Source organism: Pocillopora damicornis, chromosome 9, assembly GCF_964200805.1.
Source record: "Pocillopora damicornis chromosome 9, jaPocDami1.2, whole genome shotgun sequence".
Lineage (NCBI taxonomy): Eukaryota > Metazoa > Cnidaria > Anthozoa > Scleractinia > Pocilloporidae > Pocillopora > Pocillopora damicornis.
Genome location: NC_142678.1, coordinates 14979480 through 15005858, shown reverse-complemented (window position 1 = coordinate 15005858; position 26379 = coordinate 14979480). Strand labels below are relative to the sequence as shown.

General features: G+C 36.4%; 2 protein-coding genes and 1 long non-coding RNA gene across 6 annotated transcripts in view; 1 reads left to right on the top strand and 2 right to left on the bottom strand.

The window, feature by feature from the left end:
• LOC113665427 (uncharacterized) overlaps positions 1-10507 on the top strand; it is an 11759-nt gene extending 1252 nt beyond the window's left edge. The window contains exons 3-5 of the mRNA XM_027181111.2: positions 833-1348; positions 2344-2596; positions 6835-10507. Coding sequence (XP_027036912.2) covers positions 833-1348; positions 2344-2596; positions 6835-7018 — 953 coding nt within the window. The 3' untranslated portion in view covers positions 7019-10507. The remainder of the gene's footprint in view (positions 1-832; positions 1349-2343; positions 2597-6834) is intronic.
• LOC149040343 (uncharacterized) lies at positions 3279-6692 on the bottom strand. The gene is made up of 3 exons (XR_016179911.1): positions 6684-6692; positions 4331-4478; positions 3279-3844 (listed from the first exon to the last, which is right to left on the bottom strand). It is a non-coding gene; the product is annotated as an uncharacterized LOC149040343 (long non-coding RNA).
• On the bottom strand, positions 8835-26379 carry LOC113665402 (glucocorticoid-induced transcript 1 protein). Of its 4 annotated transcripts, none has more exons than XM_027181072.2 (7): positions 26069-26379; positions 17480-17768; positions 17056-17198; positions 12607-12702; positions 11985-12221; positions 11451-11833; positions 8835-10791 (listed from the first exon to the last, which is right to left on the bottom strand). In XM_027181072.2, the coding sequence occupies exons 1-7, from the start codon at positions 26264-26266 to the stop codon at positions 10620-10622; spliced, it is 1518 nt and encodes a 505-aa protein (XP_027036873.2). In that variant the 5' UTR covers positions 26267-26379; the 3' UTR covers positions 8835-10619. The 4 variants fall into 4 exon arrangements, with proteins under 4 accessions (XP_027036873.2, XP_089038284.1, XP_027036872.1 ...); XM_089182158.1 differs by having other exon boundaries at positions 8835-10788; positions 26069-26235; XM_027181071.2 differs by lacking the exon at positions 26069-26379 and adding an exon at positions 17851-17931.

The following is a 26379-nucleotide window of genomic DNA, read 5'->3' as shown; positions in this document are numbered from 1 at the left end:
TAGAATTTGATTGCATACGGTAACAGAGTCAGCCAGATAAGTTCATATAAATATATATCCAAAAATATTATACAATAATTTTACACAATCCTCCCCGACTTTTTTCTGTTGGGAACTGATTGTTATATGGCTCACTAATCAAAAATTGAATTATTTTCAGTTATTATCGATGGACTTGCCTGGCCTGACCTCTAGGTTTTTACAAATACCTTCAAACAGGCTGAGATACCTTGACTCCAAAGAAAGACAATTCCCCACTTAGTTGTTGGTTTTCACGTTTGCAAAATCCGTTTAGTTTTATCCTAAAGTTGGTGAATCTTCAGGTGCTAAGGCCCCATTTATATGGTCTCAGGTACCCAAGAAAACCTTCCTCCTCAAGGTTACTTTGTGTTATGAGGCATTTTGGGAGTTGGAAGTTGCAACAGCTGACCCCTTACTAGGCTCTCCTGTGACAGCTAGCCAGGTTACAAATTGCATAAAATTTGAGCTGCCTCATCTTGGGCAGGCAAGCCAAAGTTTTTGGGTAGCCTCTAAAAGGGAGAAACCAAAATCAAACAGCTCACCCTCCTGAAAATTTTCTTAAAGAAATTAGTGAAAAATTAGCTTGGCCAGGTTAACTTGGGTGAGGGTTGTCTTGCAGACCATATAAATGGGCCCTTAATTAATTTTTTCTAGAAGAAACCCTCTCTTGTCCTGTATGATTGTATTTGATTGTACCATGGCCTGTTATTGGAAAAACCTAAATTTCTTGCAAAATTATCATAACAAATCCTATGTTTGATTCACTCTTTGTAATTGTGGTGATGATTGTTATTTTTTTTGTTTTCTAAAGGAGCTCATGAAATTCCTAAAGAATATAAAGATTTCAAGCTGTCTATTCAAAGTGAGCTGCAAATGAAGGATCTAAAAGAAAGGAATCAATTGCTGAAACTCAAGCCACTAATACACAGTAATTCCAAAAGTAGCGTCCGCGCATATGTGATTGAAAATTTCCTCAGTGACATGGAATGTGATAGGCTTGTCATGGTACATGACAAGTACGTGTCTGAGCTAAACAAGCAGGTACCCATTATCTGCTTTGACGGTATCAAGTCTTTCCGTGAATACTTAAAAGAAGCAAAGCTAAAATTAAAGGTGTCTCTGACTGATTTCACCAGAGGAACAACCTGCATAAATGAGACATTTTCAAAAAAATTACAGCCTCACTTTAAGTGGAGTTACAGCACAGCATTTTATCCAGGGGAGAGTAAATTTTCAACAATATTTGCTGAGAGAATATCAGAGGCTACAGGGCTGAAACTTGAAAATGGTGGAAAGTTCCAAATTACGTCATACCCACAGAATATTGGTAAGTTATAAAGTGAATATTAATCTCATTAATATGAATCTAGACATTGATAATTGAGAGGTTTAGACAGGGTACAGGCAATTTACATATTAGTCCTTTCCTAGATTGAGCAATTTGTTCAACATGTAAGTCATAGAACTTGGATAGAGCCAATGGCTATGCACCACACCAGCCCATTTTAAATGCAAAATTACTTTAGTATATTACTGCTTAGGTATCTGTGCACATGTTATTAGCAGTCAAGCATTCAAGCAACAAATTTGTTCTAGCTTCTTGGAAAGTTTTAGTTTCCCTCCCACCCACACCATAGGCAACTTTTAATGCATCCATCAAATACTTTTAATGTAATAGTCTTGTGGTTTATGTACGTAGGATGTATACATTCAATAAACTGCCTGGTCCAAAACAATTCTCTATCAGTTGTAGTGTTTAGCAAACTGTTTCATGTGGTTCAGGTCAATATTTTCATAAAAACTGCATGGTTTAAAGTTTTTGTATATGAACAGCGTTGTACTAATCAAAAGTTGCTAGAAATCAAAGAAAAGTGTTTGATATATAATTTTGATTTAGAATCAAATAAAATCTAATATCTGGTTAAAGTCTGGACAGTTGTTCAAAAAAACAGCTGTTTAAACATGAGCTGACTCTTATTAACTAAATATCAGTATGTACTCCTCCAAACTATTCTTTACTCATTTTCTATGGTACTGAAAGTTTCTTTAGTTGGCAATCATTTCCCTTTTTCCTATCTCCTCTAACCTTGATTTTTGATTCATCAGTGGGGTGTAAGGAGAAATTAGATGCTGGTCACTCTTAGTTCCTTTTCACCTTTTTTCTTGGGAAAGTAGTTTAAGTCTTTAAACTATCTTCTCTGCATTGCTGAATGAATGGAAGGATTGTTGATTCAGATTTATGTTTACTAGTTGAAATCCCTATATTATTTTTTTTCCCTTTTCATATAACAGTTGACTTACCCCTTTAGTAAACTTTCTCAGGCTACAAGAATCACACTGACTGCATTGTTGACAATGATGAGAAACGAGACCGATTTGCAACTATACTAGTGTACTTGAAAGATGTAGAGGAAGGTGGAGAGACAAAATTCCCACAACTGGGAATCAGTGTGAAGCCTCGTAAAGGTCTTGCATTAATATGGAACAGCATGAACAACCATGGAGAGTGTGACCCCACTTCTTTGCACAATGCTGCCAAAGTGATCAGAGGACACAAGTTTATTATACAGAGATGGTAAGTGTAATGAATGTGATGAGGAAATGGTACTGTTGTAGACAATATTCATGCCCATTCCTTACCCTAGTAAGGGGAAAGAAGCTGTGGCCTTGCCGTTCAAGTGCTGTGCTCTGTGTTGGGATGGTATGGGTTTGTTCTTTAGCTGGGGCCTTGAGATTCACTCTTGACCACGATACTTAAACTGGCACAGTACCTCTCCACCTTTTCAGTAAAAATATCTTGAAGGAGGTTAGTTTTATTCTATACTGCATAACAAATCTTGCTTTTGCTTTTATCTGATTCATACACCCCTTGCGAAATGGCTTTTGGAATTCCTAGGAATTCCTAGGATTTTCCTAGGAATTCCTAGGAATTCCTAGGAATAAAGGTGTGAATTTTCACGGTAAATTCGGACTGGGAATTCCTAGGAATTCCTAGGAATTCCCAACCATAACAACTCTGGTTCTAAAAACCTAGAAATTCCTAGAAATTCCCAGAAATTCCCAGAAATTCCCAGAAATTCCAAGTTTATAGCCAACAGGACTTGGAATTCCTAGGAATTCCTAGGAATTCCAACTCAGAGAACCAATGACTTTCCCTGAAAAGCTGTAAATCTAAAAAATTCCTAGGAATTTCTGGGAATTTCTGGGAATTTCTGGGAATTTTTGGGAATTTTTAGGAATGTTTAAGAATTACTGGGAATTTTAAGCAAAAATTTGAGGCTAATGATATAAAATAAATACTTTAAATTAAAAAAAACCCAGCTAAAATTCAAGTATTCAATGAAATTTATTTAGAAGCTTAATTAAGGCTTACATGTAAAATATTTTTGATAAATTAACATCAATGTGTGGTAATATTAGGATGGAATTTGATTTATTTTTCTTTTCTTGAAAACTTCATACGGATTAATCCTCAATTACAGCTATTCATATAAAATAGTTCTAATCAATCATTAAATTTGGTTTGACACAAATTGTGAATAAAATCTGTTGATTCTTTTCCATAAAATACAATATCTTAAGTTATATTTGAAAACCAAGCACTCTTGGGAGTGAAGGGGCTAATTAAAGACAAATAAAATTGATTTTTTGATTAAAATCTTGTTGTAACTGTAACAATAAATTAGAATGAAGTTATCCTAAACTGCAAACTTAGCTGCTGTTTGTACTGTTTGTATTTTTTTTCCTGGGCTCACAATGAGTTGGCCTTGAATGAGGTTGTCAACAAGAACCTTGACCATTTTGTATCTGGATTCCTTGACATCTGAATTTGAAAAAAAATAATATATTAAAATATGTATATTTAAAGCTCAGACCAGGCTTTTAAGATAGCTATGAGGAAAAGGGCATTCATTGGATTCTCAAATTGAGAAATCTCTGTTATATAGAGTGACTTTTATATTGGAGTTAGTACATCTCTCTCATGGATTTTACTAAAAAAGGGCTGAATACATTATTTTGTTTTTACCAAGGAGGGCTTCTTTATGACTAAGGTTTGTTTAATAACAGTTCCTATTATGAATCTTGAATGTTCCCAAACGTGACTAGAGGAATCTTGAAACCTTATTGATAGGTTTATTTCATTGTAAAGCACAAGCTTAAGAAACTGCGGCATGCAAGTGACCGATTCGATTCTCTGAATTATTCTAGTTTCAGTTGCGCCGAGCGTTATGTAAGCTTAATTCAACCCGCTACATCTATTCTTTTATAAGATTTTGATCACGTAACGAATATCGCAATTTTTACTCACCACAAACTTTCAAAATCGTAGCTTTACAGATGGCCACTCGACCCTTGTTTGTACCAGTCAATATGTCAACTGTTGTCCCTTCTTTTAACTCCACGGCGCCAACGACTTTCTTTTCTTTTACAACACTCACGCTATTCTCGTTTTCCCACTGAACCACAATAAAAGCTTTCTTTAGAAATGTTATATTAGGCAAAACAGTTGAGAAAAGCGATCAACCGATCCAAAGTACATTCAAAGACGAGCGCCAAATGGAGTCTTCTTTGTTTCCGATCACGGGCATGATCACGTGGATCTTTTAGGACTTGTAATTGGCTAGCAAAGTGAATCCGCTGGCTTGCCGATTGCAGTGTTAAGAGAAGCGCCTAACTTTAATTTGACTTCTCCGACCGGTTCTCTGCTTCTAGAAGATGGATAGCTTGGTGATATAAATAAAGATGTGAGCTCACTCTATGTAGAAATAATCGAAAAGAATCGATCGTATTACAAATGCACGATTTGTGGCCGAAAGTTGTCGAGGAAACAAAGACTCGAAACTCACTTGAGTTGTGTTAATGGCCAAGGTGAGAAATAACACAAGCTAATCACAGTTTTGAATGCGACTACAAATCGTCTTTTACCCTCATATTTATAAAAGAAGGATACCACATTCGGAAGTATAAGAGATACATAGATGATCCCAATGTACCAGTACCTAAATCTACAAAGCTTGACCGTAGCAAGCGTTCAGCAACACGTTCCAACACCGCCATCTCGATTCCGCAGTCAGTCGTTTCCAATGAACTTAAAGCAGTATTGACAACAGAGTAGAGTGCGTCTTACAAAGGAGAAACATTTGTACAAGAGACAGGAGTAGCTATATACGATTACAGAGCTGCGTTGGAACTCTGGTCTACAAATAGTTATGCACTGCCCGAAGTATAGAACAATCTTGTTGATAGCTGACAGACAGAGAAGAACAACAAGTAAACTTAAGAGCTGTTGTTATTGAAGTGTGACTATCACTTTTCATTTTTATATAAAGAAGGACTTGTAATTTGCACCAAAAATAAAAAGATGTAATATTTTTTTGGGAGATCCAGTGATTGGGACATTTAAGAAATTAAGTTATGAAAGGAAATTTGGTTGGTACTTCTTACTACTAACAAGTCTTGTTGACAAATATTTTCAGATCAGAGTTTCAAATAAAGTAAATTAAAGACGTCATATAAAAGGTGTTTTTCCTCTAAGAAAACATTGACTACCTCTGTCTTGTCTGCATGCCAAATGTTTGCATAGTGTGTGGATGATCCACAAGTATTGGAAAAACATTTTTGTAAGAGTTCCAATACTTGTGGATCATCCACACACTTTGCAAACACTTGGCATGCAGACAAGACAGAGGTAGTCAATGTTCCCCTTTTCTTACAAAAATGTTTTGTAAGAATAAAAACAGCAAAACAAATTACAGCAATTAGTCATAAATAGAGCAAAAAACTGAAAAAAAAAGCAGCAACAACAATCATGAAAAAAGAAAGATTAATTAGGTGTTGAATTTGTTTGTCTAAGGCATGAAATTTCTACTAAAAGTATTGTCAACAAAAAGTCTCTGACAGCGTTTGAGGCAACTGAGCTTGACTGTTCCAAGGTTTTCTAACAAAGGCAACCAGTAATGTAGGTTAGGGAAGTAAGATAACAATGTAATTATTGTTAATTATTGTGGAAGTTGGCAATTTCCATTTAACATAACTGACACCTGGTTCATGAGAAAATCCATATTAATGTAAAGATTTACTAAAACTTAGTTTGAGTAATAAATTTCATGATCTTTGAGTTATAAACATGTACATGTATGTATATCTCTTGGTAAGTTTTGTATAGCATACCTTTTATTGAGCCAAAGTTTTAAGCCTCTGAAATTACTCTTTTTCTTAAAACCTTCACATTCAAGGTATTGAGAATTTCTTAGAATTTATGTGGACCTCAGGGTATTAAAATTGCCTCAAAGTCAATTCCCAGAAATTCCCAAGAGTTCCACACTTCTTAAATTATAGGTAGTTTGTAAAGCTGAGAATTCCTAGGAATTCCTAGGGATTCCAAGTCCTCACAAAACTGGAGTCTTCCTTTCCCAGAAATTCCCAGTAATTCCAAGCTTTTTAAATCAGAGTTAATTTGCATAGTTGGGAATTTTTGAGAATTCCTAGGAATTCCTAGGAATTCCTAGGAATTTTTAGGAATTCCAAGGAATTCCCAGAAATTCCCAGAAAACTGGGAATTCGGTTTGCAAGGGTCATTTGCATAATTGGGAATTTTTGAGAATTCCTAGGAATTCCTAGGAATTCCTAGGAATTCCCAGAAAACTGGGAATTCAGTTCGCAAGGGACATCAGGTTATTTTGAAAGGTTATTGGGAGGATTTTTTGATATGATCCAAACATGCAGATGATTTCCTACCCTAGTTTTAAGGCTACGAAATCTGGATTTCGAAAAATCTTTTTTAAACCTGGTTATTTATTTTTTCTTTTGAAGGTACTACTACCATAATTTCCCTACCCTTGGAAAGCGACCTCCACAACCAGAACTACCAAAGCGTGGAGCCTATCAGCCCCGAGTGTCTTGTGATGAGTATGAGCAGGGCAGCTGTCGGTGGTATGATGAATGGAACTACGATCACATTGTTGATTATACAGCTAATCTGCGCAATCTTATCTGAATATGCAGTCTCAACAAAATGAATTTTTTTGACATGGCAAGAATGAGTTAATCACTAAGATATCACCATCAGTAAAAATCAGTCATTAAAGTTATAATTCATTGAATTTTTTTGCTAGAATTTGATTTATCTATATATTACACCTCACTGAATATGTCTGATAAAATGTTGTGATATCCAGTGGTTTTCTCTCAGTGATGTTCCGCAAGACTCAAACCTTGTAATCATTGTAGAGAAAATTGTCCATAGATAGTTGATTCAAGATAGGGGAAGCGTTTTGTTGTTGTTAAAGAAGAATAGAAAAACGTGTCTATAAAGCCTATAAAGTTTCTCTGCAAAAGCAACATGCATTTGTGATGCTAAGCTGTTTGTGATCTCTCTCTTCTATGAATAGTAAGAATAATTGTATGATAGCCTCCATTTGGTTTGGAAATATAGTCTAGTGCTCAAAGCTTGCACAATTTTGCACCAAATGGAAGCTACTGTACACATAAAGACCAATTTTAAAATTTCAAACTTCAACACAAAGTAAGGGATGTTGCTATGAGGCTATAGAGGATAACCCAATAAACTGTTGAAATTTTGAAAGAGGTTACTTATAGCCAATCAATGATCTTGGGGTAACAAGTGTAAATAGTTGTCAATCATATGAGACATGTTGAAATAAGAGGAGGAGAATTGTAACATTTTAAAGTTTCTTTCAAATGGCATTCTCAAAATAATACACTGTTATTATTCATGCAGTTTAGAGGAAAGTTAGGAGGCATAAGAAGGGCAATCCTAAAAATGTGAACATTTCCAAAGATTCTTTTGATATGTTTGATGAGCAAGAAGAATATTTTATGGAGTGTATATTACCAGAAGACAGTGAAAAAGCATTATCACTTTGATCTTACACTGACAACTCAGTTATGTTCAGACCAATCACAATTAGGCCAGGGTCACCTGAGCAAACCTCAGAGCTACAAACTAATAACTGTTGTTTGCAGTTTACTTTTTTTAGTGACCAAGTGGCTTTTTCCTGAGAACACAATTTTTTATGAATATTTGTGTTTCAGAACTTAAAGTACAGACCTAAACCTTTTTTAGTGAGAGGTTTATATACAGGAAAAAATTTGAACCTTTAACCCCTAAAAGTGACCAGCAGCTAATTTCTCCCTATATGCCACTCCTTAATCACATACAGGGGTCATGAGAGTAGAGAAAATGATCATCAAGTAAAGAAGCTCCTGATTGTTTGACAAATTCTCTTGGTCTACTCCTAAGGGAATATATTGAAAACAGTGTGGAGAATGTGCGTACTGACATTAGGGTGTAAAGGATTAAGAAAAACCCAAGATGATGCATTGATTACACATTGTCTACAAGAGTCAGTGTCAGTAAGTTGATACACAACATTCCAGTTTTTCATGCTGTATATAGGCTCCGTTTCTGTTGCTCTCGTGTCCAGTCTTTGCTTCTCCCCATGGGTTTAATTGGAGGAGCATGGGCTCATATTCCTGAACAGTAGCTGGTAATTAAGCCTAAGGTGTATATCACTATTTAAAAGATTGACTTGATCCAACCCTGGTTGTTTAAAGGTTGGATAATGCTATCCACTGGATAAGTCAATAATGTGGACAACACTAAATGTTTAGCAATCACTCATCCATTACAACTGGGCCCTGATCTGTAGATTTGTCCAGAAAAAAAGACATGGCCAACAGTAAGCAATATGAAACAATTTGTTTCATATCAATTCAGCGAAGTGATTCCTGACCAAGGCAAAGAGAATTAAGAAACTTTGAGACTAGAAGAATAAAAAAATGCTCAGACCTTTTCTGTTAAAATTTTTAATAGTACTGAGTATGTGGTAATAGGAATACAATAAGTTACATGTGTTTAGCAAAATGTATGTCCAAGTAATTATACTCTCCTAAAATACAGAGAGCATCTAAGATATGTTAAGACATGGATAATTATAAAATGATCATTATCATCACTTTTTCAAGATGTGAAATCACACCCTATACCTGGGGACTGGTTCAAAAAATCCAAGGAAGCCAACCTAAACACATCTCTCGACAGAAACTGACAATTCCACAAAATAAATACGAGAATGTTCCCTGACAGAAAATTTTAGTTCTTGTTCAACATTATTCAAGGGCAGAAGTTGTACTTTCGGTTACCGGTAACACTGACCCAGCCAGTAGATCAGTTAGAAGAGGCACAAAACAGGTCTCAGTACACAAACTCTGGAGCAGTCTTCACTGTCCAATAAATCTACAACAGATTTGATTTTCTTTCAGTGTAAAAATATACAAGTATTATATAGTTATTTCAATCCATAAAATATTTACATCAAGAACTGTAGTATACATTAAGAATTAAGCCAATGAATGCTGTATAGGTTTCTTTTTATATAAAACTCCTTAACTGTTAAACGCATTATCACTAAAAGGTTTGTCTTCTTTAAGTTACACTTAATATTAAATCTATCAATATAGTACACTTTTTTAACATGATAGAATAACATAATATACAATCTTCAACACTCAAATGCCCCCTGACAACGGTACATCAAGGGTGGTTGGTACTTTTTTTGTATAAAATTTCTTTAAGAAAGCTTCCAAACACTAGCACTACATCAAACAAACATGTTGAAAAAAAGACAACAACAACAACAACAGCAAAAAAAAACCACACAAACTAAAGAACTCCAACATGCAAACTTCTTGTGGTAACTTACAAATGTTCGAGTAAAAAAAATCAAACCAGAGCCATCATTTACATTTTCCTGACTCAAGACCAAGCCAACACCAGGATCACAAGAAAACCATCCTTCTCTCCCAAACATTGCATAACTGTTTCCTTTTTATAAAGGACCAGTCTAAAAAAATTGAAATTCCAAAAGTGTTCAATTTTTCCTTTATCCATTCACTCCCAGTGTACCCCAAACAGATTTCCTCTTCAAACTGAATCAACACTTGCAAGCAGGAAGGTGATGAGAAGCAAGAAAGATTTAAATGCGGAGATGTTGTTTGTCTAAAATGCCAAATTCTCAATTGAAAAGAAATGTGACAGACATTGCAGAAAATTTATATTGAGATCTTGTGAGTTAGGGGGTAAATTGAGACAATATATAATGTTCAGAGATCTTTAGTAACAAATGCCTCAATATACAAGACCTTACAAATTTCATTACCATATACACAAGCTCCTTGAAACACACTATTACTGGAAAGAGTGGAGAAAGAGAAAAACAACAGAAGAATAATTTTATCACAAGTACTTCTTCATTGTAGTACAAAACATCCACCCCCACACTACTTTCTCAAACCAAACAAGTTGGTCAAGATATCAAATTTTTTCATAAAACAGGTACATTAGGACAATTTAAGATAAGATGTTTTAAAATAATTAAATAGGTTAATGCACAGTCAGAGAGGAGACTAAGAAGAACCCTCTAGTCATTCTTAATGCTTGCAATAAATTAGTTATTTTTGTTAATCTTTTTTTGTTTTGTTTTGTTTTTGTTTTTTGTATTTCTAAAGTACTTCAGTTTCATGGTTGAACTGCATGGCAACAGTTTGCAGCTTTTTTAAGTCCCTTGCAGTTCTTATTACTGTGAAGCCTCCACTTGTGATAACTGTTGGTTTGCTGTTGCTGGAGAGGTGACGGCCACCTTGGGCAAGGAAGGAAGGGCATTGAAGACAGAAAATGCTGATCTTGCAGGGATGGTTATGAAGTTCACTTTTGTCTTGTCTGGGCAAAAAATCTGGGGCGATGCACTTCTAAAAGAAAGGGAAGGTTGTTACAAAGCTTATTAGGATTCTTTTAAAGTCACATATGAATTAGTTTCAATCAAAAACAATTAACCTGCATTCTGTTAAGCCTAGCTTCAGTTTATGTCTTATGGAGCACTTTTCAGCTGGGGGTTGTTAAAAAATATATATATAAAAACCACTAACAGCCAAGCGGGGTAGGGAAAATATCACAAAGAGCCAGTGAGAAGTCAAGATTAAAACAAATAAGCTGTCTGAAGTGAGGGAAATTGCACCAGACCAAGCTGCAATTGGTTTTAGTTTTGAACCCAATTGTTAAGAAAGAGGCAAGAGTTTTCTAGACCAATCACATGATGAAGTATAGCAAAACCATAGCAATCCTGCATTATTTTCAACACTCAATTGAATGCTACTTTACCAGATGATGAACTCCTTTTTATGCTTTCTGTTGTCAAGATGCTTACTACTGTGGGTGTCAGTGAGGTTTGATTTCATCAAATTCATGTTGGCAAGGTAAAACTACTGCATTGATTTTATTCAAAAATAAATTCTTAAAACTAACAAGCACTTTAGCAGTAACATGCTGACTGGTTAACTTGAGCACTAAAAACAACATGAAAAACATTTTGAATCTTTCTTAACCTCCTTTTCATTAAAGGGTTACCCACCTGTCAGCATCTTCAACATGTAATGGGACTTTCTCTGCTCCATCAGGAGGCTCCCTTGCAAACAGATAAGAATTATTGGGCTTTGGTGAGGAGGCATATTTAGAACCCCCTGAAGGAAGCTCAGGAGAAACATTTTCTTCAGCATCTGCAGCACCTCCTGAGGAACATCTTGATGAAGGCCTTGAATCAGATGCCCCTGGCATGATGGGGTAGGTTGGGGATGCAGAATGGCTTCTGCTGCTGCTGCTACCACTGCCACTACTATCTTGCCCCTCTTGATTATTAGAGGGAGTCTGCGTGTGAGTGTCTACTGTCCGAAAAGGGGCCCCAGACAGTACCTCAAATACAGGGGCTTTGCGTCCATCTGGAACGTGTTCTGATGTCTAAGGAAACATAAACCCCTTTTAATAAATACAAATTCGTGCATTTTTTTAAGGTTAACTAGGCCATTTTCTGACACACCAAAGAAGGAGGCAATGGTAAACAAGCCAGGATTAACTCGAGATATGTTGTGCCAACACATAATAAACATACCCTTTCTGTTGAAGCATCTGTCAAAACAAGTTTCTGAATTTCAGAGTTTAGGCCTTCCAAGCTTCTTTTCTGAGGTCCTTCTGATGGTCTTGGGCCCAAAGGGATTGAAATGGGAATTGACTGAGGCAGCCGGCTTGCTGGAATAGCAGTATGATCACCATGAAGGGGAGACTGGCGGCCATATGTATGGCTAGATTTACTGCCTTGCTTTGTGCGTTGAAGATGTTGTTTCAATTTCTATAAAAAGATTGTTAAAAAGACGGGATTAACCTTGAGAAAGTGGCTTTCATCAATAATTATCACCAATAATAATTATTGTTAAAGAGCAACATAGTTTCAGTAAAAGAGATACAGGAAGACCAATAGCAGGTTTTGGAACACATTCCCCATTTCTCTGGAAACTGAAACTGTTGCTCCCCTGCCTATGGGTAGATTTCTAGAATTCCAGGAACCAATATTCATCATTTTTATGGAGTAAGGGGTTAGGGGATAGAATGAGGAAGAAGGGGGGGAAGTAAGGGGAGAGGAATGCCACAGACACAGGGAGTTGGTGTAGTTAACTTAAGAGCTCAAAATACATTAAGAGATTAAGACCTTAACCTATAAAGTTTAGAGAGACTACCTCTTTAATCTTCTGGTCTCCACTTCCCAGGGAATTTGATCGCTTGTTTCTTGTTCCTGAATTATCTTCAATATCCCCCTCTTCCCAAACTGGTGTCTATAAAAACAACACAATTAAGAAAAATATATATTGTAATCTGAGCAGAACAGCCACTCCATTCTTACAATGTTACAATGAGAATCTCTTTCTCTATACTAAAAATAATCATTTCTTCATTAAGAATATTCTATGAGACTGTCATGCTGGAAATCACCAGGATGTATCAGGCTAATAGAAAAATTTTCTTACCCACTAGTCCTTTGGACAAGCACTGTATTAAATTTTGCTGTCCCAAACCTAAACTAAAATTTTGAGCCTGAGAATAAGTTGTGTATTAATAGGCCTGGTTACTAGGGCCAGATTCCCGAGCCAAATGGAGCTCATAAGAGAACAAATAAAAAGGCAGCAGAACAGTAGAGTTAAAAAGAATATTTAACCTTACTTTGTCAAGAACAAGGGTTTTTTATAATTAAAAGATGTATTTTAACTCTACTGTAATTCGAAGTTAATTTTCACTTGTTTCTTTGTTTTTCCTTACTATGCACAAGTTATATCAAAGGATTACATGTTCAAACTAAATTTCTACTAGTCCCATACAATTGGACATGGGTTTTTCGTGCAGACTGTGTATACTACAGCTTAAATTGACATATTATCACATTGCAAAACAATCTACAATTCCATAGTTTCCCAGTCACTTTTTAAGCTTGGGTACCTGTACCTATTGCAAGACAAAATAAAGCTATTGCTTTGCTCCCATAACCATTTCATTTATGCAAATTCCTTTGTATTACTCAGAATAAATGAAACATATAAAGGGTCTCCAAGTTTTTTGTTTCTGCCATAACAACACACCCCTTCATTAAGGTTTCTTATCATCCAGTAAACAAAATTGTGTGAAAGCAGTTATCACATCAAAACATGTTTTTCTTGTGTGTATTCACAGTTAGATGCAAAAAGAAGTTAGCAGTCTATCCTTGCTGAATTTGAAATTGGTCCTTGACTCTTCAAACATTATCTGATCCAAGAAGCATTTCTTCCTACCTCCAAAGAGGTGGAAATAAAATTAAAATATATATACCCTTTCTGAAGTAAATTCACGACTTTCTACTAAAAATTGAATTCAATGGGCATCAAATTTGTTCATTGGCCCAATGAATAAGGCAACTTCTAAAGAGAGCCATTTTAACCCCTATGTGACATACGACTGTTTCCCACAAACTTCTTACTTAAAACAGTACCAGCCCTTCTCTAGTCTGCTAGACATTTGGTTATAAGCAACCTTTTTTAATGTGTTAATCTCTAAACTTTTCCACATTATGACCAAAAAATTTTGTATGCTGTCATAGTAAATTTTTTTGAAAACAGTTTTAATCAAGCTTACAAATTTAGAAGCCACCCTTTCTCTAGGTTAATGGAAACAGAATATCAGTTATGAGTTGTGATGAGGAAAAAAAAAACTGAAGCCTTTTTAAACAAAAGATAAACTTGTTAGAAAATTGAATCCAATATTAGAATTTAAATATTTTTCATATTATAAAGGAACAAAAGTGACAAGTTGTCAAAAACAGATAATCTATCAGTCAACAACACTAAAACAAGTTAACCTTTAAATCTTCCAAAAGGCCAAGTATAATAAAACAATTTTAAGAACAGCCTGACAAGTTGTCAAAGTTCAGACAAAAAAAGCTAAAAAAGATCACGTACTGTAGCAGACAGTTGGTTGTGCTAACTCAGTACACCATCAAAATAATACTCACTTAAAATCTTTACTTCCATCTACTTACTTTTTTAAACAGCATGTAAGCTGTTTGTGAATATTTTTAAACGAGAGCATTATGTTTTTCCTCTCCTAAGGATTACAAAGTCCAAGTCCCAACATAAGAGAGAACACGGATAAAGATAAAAAGAGTGCTCCCAGCCATCTACCCACATTGTTAATCGATAATCCAACACATCAGCTTTGGATTTAGCCTTCACACATGTATGCCTTGCATATAAATTTTTGAAATTTGCCATTCTAACTGAACTAACAGCCGATTACAATAGAGATCTAACAGCAACAACAGGATAACAAAAAGACAACTCGTATAGATCCTCAAAATATAAACGATATCTAACAGAAAATAGAATTCAATACACATACTCTAAGGAAGGTTATCTGATGACAGCAAAACATCCACCAAAGCACTATCTTCAGTGCTAGTTGAGTGTATGTGCCCTTAGTTGATGGCAAACTGTGTGCACCAGTAAGTGCTTCGTTTATTACAAAACGCCATGTGTGCTTTCAGACTTGTCACTAAATTCTTTCCTTTCAATCGCGTACCCAAGATGAAAATTAAGAACTTTGTCACCAAAATGGTTTTATGGCAATTTTTTACACAGCATATTAAGCAACATGTAAGAAAAAACTTTGAATAGAGGTTCCTGTCTACATTCAAGAAGAAACTTTCTGAAATTCTGATTTTTAAAGCAAAAAAAAAAAAGGGGGAAAAAACATTGAGCTTCCACTTCAAGAAGGAAAAATATTGATGGAGTTATGATGGTTTTAGGGATACCAGAAATCCTTAAGGAATCTTGATTTCCCCTGAAAATGTGACACTTGAAATAAACAGCTAAAAGGTAAAGGTGATATCTGCACACGTGTACCTTCCAACTGAGACAGTAGTGGGTTTAATAAGAGACCACAAAAAAATTTGCTTGAGAATTAGAAATGTTGTTTATTTCCCAAGTAACATGGGATTTAAAGCTTAAGTACTTGCAAAGCCTTGTTTAACTTGTCAGTACTGCACAGGATCAGATGGGATTAATGCCAAAGAAGCCAATTGGGTAAGAATTTAGGGCTAGGAAAATGTGAGGGTGAAAATTGTGGTTTATTTTGCTCTGTTTATATGAATTGCACAAGGGAAACAACCTTTTGAACTTAAAGAGTACATAAATCTCATCTAAATTAACCCTTGCCAGAGTGAGTTGTTATAACAGTTACCAATACTTTCAAAAGTCATATGTCTTTAAGCAGGACTTTTTCATCAATACAACTTTCATTACAATAACTCAACCCCTCTCCTCCTGTATCAAAAATTTCCCAAATTTTATTTCTGCAAACAAGTATACTAGAACTCCAGTGTGTACCAAGTGTCCTTACACTTGCAAAACAAGACCAAACGAAATGAAAAAATCTGAAAATTGCCTCCAAGGACTCCTTCACAGTTGGTATGCAAAGGTGGCCATTTCTGAGGAATAGATTAGGCAAAGCCTAAACATGGACCTTCTCTAGTTTCATCCTTCCAGGTTCCTGCAATGATGTCCAGCCCTTTTGCCCTAAGCCTATGCCTAGAAGGGCTGCTTGAACTATCAATGCCAAATATCTTTTCTTTCAATCTCTAACTTGTTTAAAGTACAGATTATGACAAAAAATATAAAAACATTACATCTATTACAACAACATTCAAAGGAATGTTTCAAACCCATTTAAACCACAGATTGTGACTCAAAAAAAAAAAAACTTTAAAAAATACATCTATTGCATCAACATTCCAGGGACCTTAACCTTTCCAACATTTAGAGAGGTTGCTTCCAAGACTACAAATTATGTCTTTCAAGTCTTGTGGCATCATGTACTGCTACTGTTAATTCGACTTTCAGTTTTAGGTAAAAGCAAGTTTTACAGTAAAATAAGATAGTGCCTCCTTGTACAATGTTTCTGATACAATGACTTCCCTCAGCATGGACAGTGATATCTTTAGCACAGTAGGGTTGAATTCATTGCAAGATAAGGGAGTAAGCTATAAAAAAGCTGTAGACAAGTTCTCTGCTAGGGCTCTTAAAAGGGCGTTTTGCCTATTTGGAGTCAGTTACCAAAAACACTCTACTGTAGGCATTACTTGAAAAACTGGCAGCTATCCCGACGGTTAAATGTACATCCCATCTGAGAGGTTTTCCTTGCTTAACTCAATTCTCCTTGTAATTTTAAATAATCAAAACAGAATCAAGAACTCTAGCTCTAATCTACAGGTTAAAAATAACTTTTTGAGAAGTGATTCTTTGACCCCTCAATCAAACTCAAAGTCCTTCCCTCCACGCCAAAATATTCAGCGATATTTTTATTTCTTTGCTACCTCGAAGTTTGATTTGCAAACTTCTACAATATCTTTTGTGAAGCTGACTTTATTACAACGGTTAAGGCAAACTTAATTTACAGCTCAGATCATCAAATTTCAAAGTTGCTTGGGAATCAATGTCGTTGTCATGGCTGTGGTTTGGTAAGTGTGTCGGCAAAGCAAATTTGCTTAGCTTACCCCGTTCCATGCGAACATATAACGACCTTTCCAAGTCCAAATACGTGTAATTGGCCTACAACTTGGCCAGTTTTTGAGAAATGTATTATTAAATGAGCGGTAGCTAACTAACCTGAGTTGATTTATGGCACACACTCGGACCGTAACTTCCAACGTCTTTCGGCCACTGTCCACTCATGTAAGGCGAAATGGCGTCTATGGATGGCGTTCTTCTTATGGAGCCCGAACTGCTTTTCGACAATTTTCCTCTCTCACCTGCACAGAAAATAATTTCAGTGTCAGTAAGCTTAGTCCAAACTGTTATGAAACAACGGAAATGGCTTTCAGTGTAAGTCAATACACTGAACGGAGAGAGAGAAGAACCGATACATCTACATGAAAAGCGAAATTCGCTGACTTACCACACTGAACTTAAACGAAAAGAATGAATATATAATTAACAGCTGGCTCAGTAAAGCTTTTTCAGTCATAAATAGTGACTATCCTAAGTTTCAGAGCCCGTTTTAAAGGTTACTTAAAAGAGCACGTCAGCTAACCTTTCGAGCTAGATAAAGATGGTGAAGAAGGACTACGACGATGCTCAGGAGACCCACGTGTTTCAGGAGAACTTCTTCGATGTTTGAGGGCATTTTCACTCCCATGAACCGGTGAAGAAGATGGACTTGGTCTTCGTAGTCCATTTCCGCGAGTAGAACTCGGATTGCTGGGAGATATCAGCGAAAATGGTAAAGTAGCCCGCATAGGTTGTAGTTTGGAGCTCGATGCAGGCGAAGCATTTCGACGCGGTCTCTGGGATGGCTGTGAAGCCATTGTGTCCCGAAAAACCTACAGAGAGAAATCAGATGTAGTATTTATTTCATCGTTTCGCTTTGGCTTCTCCAATCTAGTTTTAACGGTGAAAAGTTACCGATAGAATCGTGTCCGACTATCCGTTCCCACACTACCCACCAACAACACCAGTTGTGGTGGAGTAAGCATTCTAATTACATCGATGCAAATTAGCTGCGCGCTCATTGGCTGATAGGCGTTATTTGACAAGACGCCCGTTGGGAGAATTTCACTTGCGACCAATGATGCATTTTGAAGCGACACAATGGCCGAGCCACGCTAAGCTTGTTTCCAGTTTATCGAAAACAAAATAAAATTTTGGTTTGCCCTCGAATTAGAAACAAGATTTTCCAAAACGGTTAAGCCTACTTATTCAGGTTGTTCCGATGGAGGACGCCCTCTGATTAAGAAAAATAAATTCAGCCCGTAGGGATGAAGAACTAGTTAAGAATGAAATGTGTGTGAAAAACACGTGTTCGTTTAAATATTGCGGTTTTGAAGCGCCGTACGCCCATATATTTTCTATTCATCAATGAAATGCCCCTAAATATCAACAAGCAACCTGTTTAATAATAAGCCTAAACTGACTCTAGCCACAAACGCCACACTCTAAACAAACTAACTAACCCTCTCGCCAACATTTTTCTTCAAAAAGCAGGCGTTCAATTCTTGTCAGATATCACTTTTATTCGTGTCAAATAGACACAAAAGTTTAAAAGAAAATTTATGACCATTAAAATATGCAAAAGCTCATTAAGTTTATATGATTTCCTTAAAACAGGCTCCACTTAAGCACTCTTAACCGTGTTAATTCGGTTCGTTCCTGATAAGAATAAAAATTCCTTGCTTTTCAAAAAAAAATTCGTTTTCTGTTTGCTTGAAGCGAAGGTAAAGTGAAATTTACATCGTATAGCCTGTCACGCTAGATTTTACGCTAGGCTGATTTTCCCGCGGAAAACGTCAACACCAGCTGTCTAATGGTTTCCTTGATTCTGATTGGCTTAATTTAGCACGAGGTAATTGTGCGAAAAATGTTGTTTTCTATTGAAACTTCGTTTGGAAAAAGTGGAAACTGCTTTCCTAAGTTTCAGAATTATTTGTATCCAGCAAATCCTCGTTCCATAGCACAGTTGGTGGCAAATTGCCTCTGGCCTCTAGAGACTATTGAAAAATTCGTATCGGAGATGTGATCGTTTAATTTATTTCTCATTATTCAGCTCATTCAGTGACATACTATTTTGAGCAGTATCTGCCCGTAAATCACGCGTTAAGACCTCTCTCATTCTCCATTCTTTTCAAATCGATCCAAAATTGCTTTCAGAACCGGTCAATAAAATAGATTTATGTTCGTGGTAAAATACGAATCATGTTGTTTACCCATCCCGCGGAGTTTATGTCATTTATAATTGATGCTCTTGATGAGAAATACAACCCAAAATTAGCGCCACGGTTCGAAACTGACTTTTTTCAATGTAGAGTTTAGAGGAAAAAATTTCTTCAAGAAAGAAATTACCTTCCCTGTTATTCGATCGCAATATGTTATGCTTTGGTGGCCATTCGTCGACTATTTCGTAATATGACGCGCTTAAAAAACACATTTTGTACATTGTTGATGAAATTGGAATTTCTCCCAGTTCATTTGCGGTCTATAGTAGTTTCCTTAATGACAACAATGTCACTCGACCATTCATAACTGCTGCTTCAGTCAAAGTGGAAAAAGCATCACTCGATGTAGTCTTGGAAATCGGTGAAATTGAATGATATCTTCCGTGTGTATTTTGTGATCATAAATTGATTAATACAAACAGAAAGTCGAGCCTTCAAAAGCTTTCCACCTTTCAGATATTTTGTTTTTTTAGAAACTTGAAATAGGAATTTTTTTTTTTAATTTGTGGATGGCTTGCGCGAGAACAGAACATTTTTAAAACCCTTCCGTGTATTTCTACGCTTATTTCAAGGTTTTTAACGCTTGCTTCGGTCATTTACTTCGCGAGAGGAAATTCAGTTTCCTCCGCCGGAGACAAATCATATTTTTCTCATGAATTATTCCAACTTCGATCTCCAATGGACAGTGAAAGGTAAACACAACTAAGACCATTTTCTCGATTCTTATCGTGAAATTTGAGATGAAACCATCACAGCTTGAATTTTACGCAATTTCAAGAGAAAAGTGCTTGCCACGCAACTATGAAGAACCAGTTTGTGTACAGCTGGCTTCACAATAGGTTCTAGAGGAATATTTATATTGTTACACTTTCCACTTTCGCAACGTGGTGTACGCTCTTTAAAGGATTTTATTTGCTACTAGTATTAATTAAAGAGAAACTAAGTTAGCTGTTCTTCCTGTTTGTCCATGAGTGAGAAATATCTGAGCGCTGTAAATTCTCAAACAATAATATAAAGGAGTACAAATTGTGAAATATAGATCAATATATAACGTTGATAACTGCAGACAAAGTGAAAAATGATTGCTTACGGCTTAGTGGCTAAGATTGGCCTTTTTTTTCCACATTTTTATCACTCGATACAGAACAAACTGAATTTTAATCATGTTGGTTTGTTTATCAAGTAAAGTAAGAACGCGATGTGGTATAATTCGTTCAGGGAGTGTGTCGGATAAAGGCGAATAAAAACCCCCAAATTTACAATTAAAATTTATTATGACAAGTGAAAGGAAAATTGAACTAATACATGTTTTAAGAGGAATATTTGCATCTATCGAGGGAAGCAATCCATGGTATCTGACACCCGCTTTTAAGCGTTAAAAGGTTACTAATTTTGTGAAAAGAAAGCTTCGTCGTCTGTCCAGGAGATTATTTACCTTGGGAAATGCAAGTTCGCTATCATTATAGAAGGGTTGAAAACGAGGGGTTTGACTGTCTCAACTAAACTGGGATTGGGCCCGAAAATTTATGCTATTGATTAAAGTGATATTGAACGCCGAGAGGCGAACGGGATGGAAGAAAAACAAGCTGAAAAAGTGTTTTTGTTTACGCGAATGTGTGTGCGTGTTTTTTTTTGTTTTTTTTTTTTTAAGAAAAGACTATTAACGAGGTCGATTCCAATATCCTTTCAAGGCAATCAAGGTAGAATTGTAATTTCTACCCAAAATGAATTTGTACTATTCTTCTCGCGTTTTTAATAAGAAACCTGATAATTTTCCTGACAAAGGTGATGGCTATTGTTTCTTTCTACAACATGTCAAGGACTTTTCTATAGCTTGTTATCCTAGCGGCTCTTAACACTGAAATCTGAAAGCTTGTCATTGCATTTCGGATTAAGGTGATTCTGTCCGCCCTATCTGCACATATCAATGCCAAGATTCCGAATTCTATAAAAAATGTGTACTTTTAAGCTTTTTAAAGCTCTCAGGGGTAAAAGCCACACTTGTTAAGGGGAGGGATTTGATGGAAAGATTTGACTGAAAGAGATATACATTAAGCTGCAACGACATCGTTTATCGACCAAAGAGTAAATTATAATGATAACACAGCATTTAAGCACGTGGGTTTAGACAATGAAAAGCTGGACCACAGCATGGGTAGATAGGGCTCAAGTATTTGCATTTTAAAAGCATACATGCATGTAGAACATTGATCACTATATCATGCCGACACGCTTAAAGACCAAACAGTATGGCGACATTGCGTCCGTCTGGGAACTGCGTGCTGTGTTGATCACGAATTAAGCACGAAAACTGCAAAAAAAAAAACGAACAAAAAAAAAAAAGACAAAGCACTAGCACGTATGCGACACGAAATTGGATTGGTGATTGAAAAGCTGGAGACAATGAAAAATTGCCGTCCTTTTCGCGAAGAAAGCAAGTGCCGGAGTTTTGCGTAAATGGAACAGTCAAATGAGGGTTTCTAAGACGTCTGTAAAAGTGGAGAGGGTTGGGGGGGAACATTCCCCAAGATCAGCTAGTAGGGGTTCGTGCCGAGAAATACAACATACTTTTCGGGGTCATGAACCCTTAAAAAATTGCAATTTTAGTAATAAGCGTCTTGTACAAGATGTCTCTCTGAGACAAATGCCTAGAACAATGGTAAATTTAGCGTTGCACAACCATGCAACGTGCTATGAATATCAAAATTGCTTTCAAATATTAGTAATAACAATTCGCTCTGACAAAGCCACCCTCGGAGTCAATACATCGCGGTCATTCGAGTCGTTTTCTTAGACGAGAAAATTACCTTCACTGTGTGGAAGAAGTGAAATAAAATTAACAAAGGAAGAAAGAAATCATTAGGGGCAGACAAATAAATCAAAAGCGAACGAAGATGGTTAAGAATAAAGATCGAGGATCGGTATGGATTGAAAATTAGTAACCGAAGAGTGTCAGCTTAATATTTTATCTTGTGCGTGACTTTAAGATATTTAATACTAGCTAGAATCTGCCAGGTTTTCACGCCTGGTAAGAGAGTATATGCAAAGAAAGACCGAAGAAACAGTCACAAGAGAGAACCTGATTCGATGAACAGCAAATAAGTACCTCTGCGTTCTGTCGAGAGTGACAATTCTCCCGTAGTGACACGATTACGCATGGCAGTTCGAAGTAATGAAGGGTGTAGAGATTGGTGGTTTTCGCGTGTAAGATTGTCTGCTACTTCTTAGGAATAGGCAGTGCCACTGGTTTGGATCGCGTGTTCACGACTGGATTGATTAAAATGGGGTTACATTTTCAGTAGAGTTAATAGAATAGCGTCGCACATTTGGAGATTTTGCTCGTCAAAAAAAATTCTAGCAATTAGGGATTTAAAAATTGGAAGATTCACGGTTAAAAAGTTGTTACTGTTGACCAAAAGTAACTAAGTTCAGAATAGACTTCAATGGGACAGAGGTTGTAAGAGGCCAGCGGCGCAGAACCAGCAGGAACTGACCCGAGTACCTCAATCCCTTGGGAATGTTTCTCTCTCGCGCGCGGTCGAGTCGAGTTTCATGCTTTAGGCAATCCAGGACCAAACATTCTATATCTATCATAAAAGTGGCACAAAAAGCTGGGACTAAAGAGGACTTGTGAGGAGCTAAAGGCAAAAAATTGCGGGCGGGTTAAGAACTTTCTAGGGATAAGATTAAAAAGGCTTCCAGTGAATACACTCGAGAAGCCAGGATTCGGCCGCTAAAAAGTTCCGTGTTTCAAGTTCATTGTCATTCTATTGTTCAATCGTTTAATTTTCTTTTGTTGAGAGTACTTTCATTTTCAATCACTTAAGAACTTGAAAGTTCAAAGTACTTTTTATAACCTTCGTACGCGTTCCTAGGAGTCAAGTGAATTGTTTTGGAATTTGAAAAAGCTGACAACAAACAAGTCCCTTGGGATCACTAGGACAGGTGGTCAGGATGAAGGTGTTTCCTTGTGCGTGTCTTTGGAGAGATTCCGCTTTGGGTAAGTCAAAGTTGACTGAAGCATAAAGCCCTATTATGAACTTTTCCAGTGTTATCAAAGAGAGCAACGATTTTTACGGTTCTCTACTGTGCGAGCGAGTGGGACTGAATTTATTCAAATGCAATTTAAGATGCTCACAGATCATTATTACCTTTTTTTTACTGTAATTTTTTTCCAGTAAAGGATTATTACCTTGTTTATAGTTTTGACTCGGAAAAAGCAGTGGTAAGATCTTCTTGGTGAAGATACAGTCCCGTTAAATACTAATATCTGTGACATAGCTGTCTCATGGGCAACGTGAGAGGAAGTCCCTTATTACTTTCTCCTAACTACTGTATATTTTCCTGTAAATTAGTGAGAGGAATCGGGTAGTATGTCATAAATATGTTAAGTCTATACTCGAGCCTATCAGCCTCCCACTTAGGAATGTGGCTGCATTCTGGTTTTAGTAAGTAGGACTGACGTACAGGTCTCATAGCCTTTTATAACGAATACATTTACATGGGTCCTATAGGCTTCGATGGATGTTGTCATTGTAACCGTTTTGACGTATAAAATGTCTCGTCAAAGAAATATTAGTGACCGTTGCCAATCTGTGTTGTTGCCAGAACTATATAAGGAGGGAACTTCTACTCCTACGAGTCGCAAAAAGGCAAGCAAGGCCGAGGGCCATACTCAAGACCAAGGGCACAGTTTTTTCCTTTACGAATGGACTTAGACCAGCATATAACATCTATTTTTTCCGCTCATTTGCTTTTTTCCACTTTGCCACGAATGGCGCGGAAAAAATTCTGAAGCGTGGTCCGTATTGTGAAAAAAAGGACTGGTTACGAACGCGGTATTAGCAATTAGATTCGCATATGAGATTTAAGCCCACTGTAGAAAAAATAAAGTGAAGAATTATCATAACTGTCTGGGGAAGTCTTTGAACGTAAAAAAGTTTGTGTGTCATATGGAGATTACAGCAATGAGCTTCTTGGTCATCCGCGTTTTCCCGCGCTTTAAGCAGTTCAGGTGCACTTACCTGAAGTTCTTATTGACTCCCCGACACGCTGCCCCTGCTCTTTCTTTCGATTGGCTGACATGATAACTCAATAGAAAAGCGCTTTAGGCGGTATAGCCCTTAAGACACAATACAGTTCCGAATTTGAGCAAAAAACGTCCTCTTCCTCGTCCTGGATAAATTATATTTCAATTTCTACATTCTCAGATATCTGGGGATAAAATACGGAGAATAACGCTCCACACATTGGTGGATCCTGTCTGACAAGTGTAACTATTTTGGTCTATTTTGGAATTGTACACGCGGCATTAATGAATTAAAAATAACAGCTGCAATGGGAGTGACGCCAGACGGAGTCAGACGGAGTCTTTTGAACCACCCCAGACTGCATGGGCAACTAGTCTCGAAAATTAAAAGTAAAAAATAAAAATAACATTTCATATACTGGATGTGCTGAAACAAAAACTGCCACTAGAATATTTGCCAATTTATTTAAGTATTGACTCGTTTTTTTTGGGATTAGAAACATATCCTTGTAGGGTATATGCATTTAAAAATGAGGACTGAACGCTAAGATTAAGTTAAAGAGAAAGAAAATAAAACAGAAGATGTTATTGAAACAATTTAAGCAATAATTTTAAGAAGTTCTTTATTGGCTGAGTCATTTCTTGTTGTGAAAGTCTTCTGTAATTGTTTGAGTTTCAGCGTTATAAAAATAATCGTCAGAGGTTTTCGATAAATAAGTTAAAAAAATGAAAGGAAATTGAAATAGATTTTTTTTATTCAATCTAACCTTGTTAAATTAGGAGTTAGCTTTGATTTTTTTAATCCAGATGTGTTTCATTTTTTTAGGGAAAGAGAAATCTTTTAATTTTGACATTTCGCTTTGCTTAAATACAAATGATGTTAATTTCACTGATAAAGGGATATGTTTTACAGCTATTATCTAAACTAATGTTTTATTTCATAAATATGCAGCACATAAGTGTATCCTTTTATTTGGTGCAAAATTTTTTGCTCGAATTTTTAAACAGATGTAGCGTTTTTGATACTTTCTCAAGCTTTCAAAATCAGTTTTAATCATTCCTGACTGAAAGTACTTCCCCTATAGATGAAAAGGTCGCAGAAAGAAAAGTAATCTTAAACGTAAGCGAATCTGTTCGGCTCAACAATAAGCTCCTTTGGCCGCGAAGATTTTATACTTGACTGGGAGATAAAACTAACATAAATATTTTAACCACGAATTTTCTTTCATAAAGCTTACTCACAAGAATAGATATGCATCCTTTTTCTGTACGTGATTTGAAAACTAGCATTTTCGATTTCCTTTACACGATAAATAATTATAAAATTTTCCGCGCAGGTTCGCAATAGACAGCTGCGGAGATGAAAAACGCCATGACGTCACTACGCTCGAAACGGCAATGTCCGTCAGTTAGAAACAAAACTTTTTCGCCGGAAAAAATTATCGGACGGTTAAATTTCAACATGAACTGATCACGCAGTGACTCTGCAGATAAATTGTATGACGATTAGTCGGGTTATGAAAATCTAACCCCAAGCGACGAGGGAGGCGTACAGACAAGAACGTGCATATCAAAAACGAAAGGTTATTACGTTACGAAAGAAATTAGCATATACAGCAAACTGATTGCTAAGCAAGAGAGAGAGAGAGAGAGCGTCATTTAACTTAGATTTCTCTTCTCGAAAATCTCATATTTACCTTCTCATCACCTGATCGAACGACGTAAATCCTGTTTCTAGCGATCAATGCTTTGAATCAGAAAATTTCACCGATTCACCGATTAATTTTATTCCGAGGCGCTCGAACACTCGGTAGATATGTTCAGAATAAATCATATAATATATAAACACTCATCTTAAAAACAATGGATCATAAAATCGTACCTTGTGGTTAGATTTTCTTTCGGTAAAGCAAACACAGTTTCGTAGCTTTTTATGGAAACGTGTTGATGTCTCGTGGAAGTGTTGGTTCAGGGTATCCAAAGATGAACTTACAGCCAAGAGAAGTGTGCCTCGAGTAGTAGTATTAGCAGCTACGGTGTAAGTGAAAATGATTGATAACTGAACCCATTCATAGGGCATGTGACGTCATCGAGGAAAAGAAGTGACCAATCATAGCCAGGTGTGATTTTAGTACTATAATTAAAAACTTGATTCATCGCGCAAGGTTTATGCCTTGACAAAGATTAAGAAAA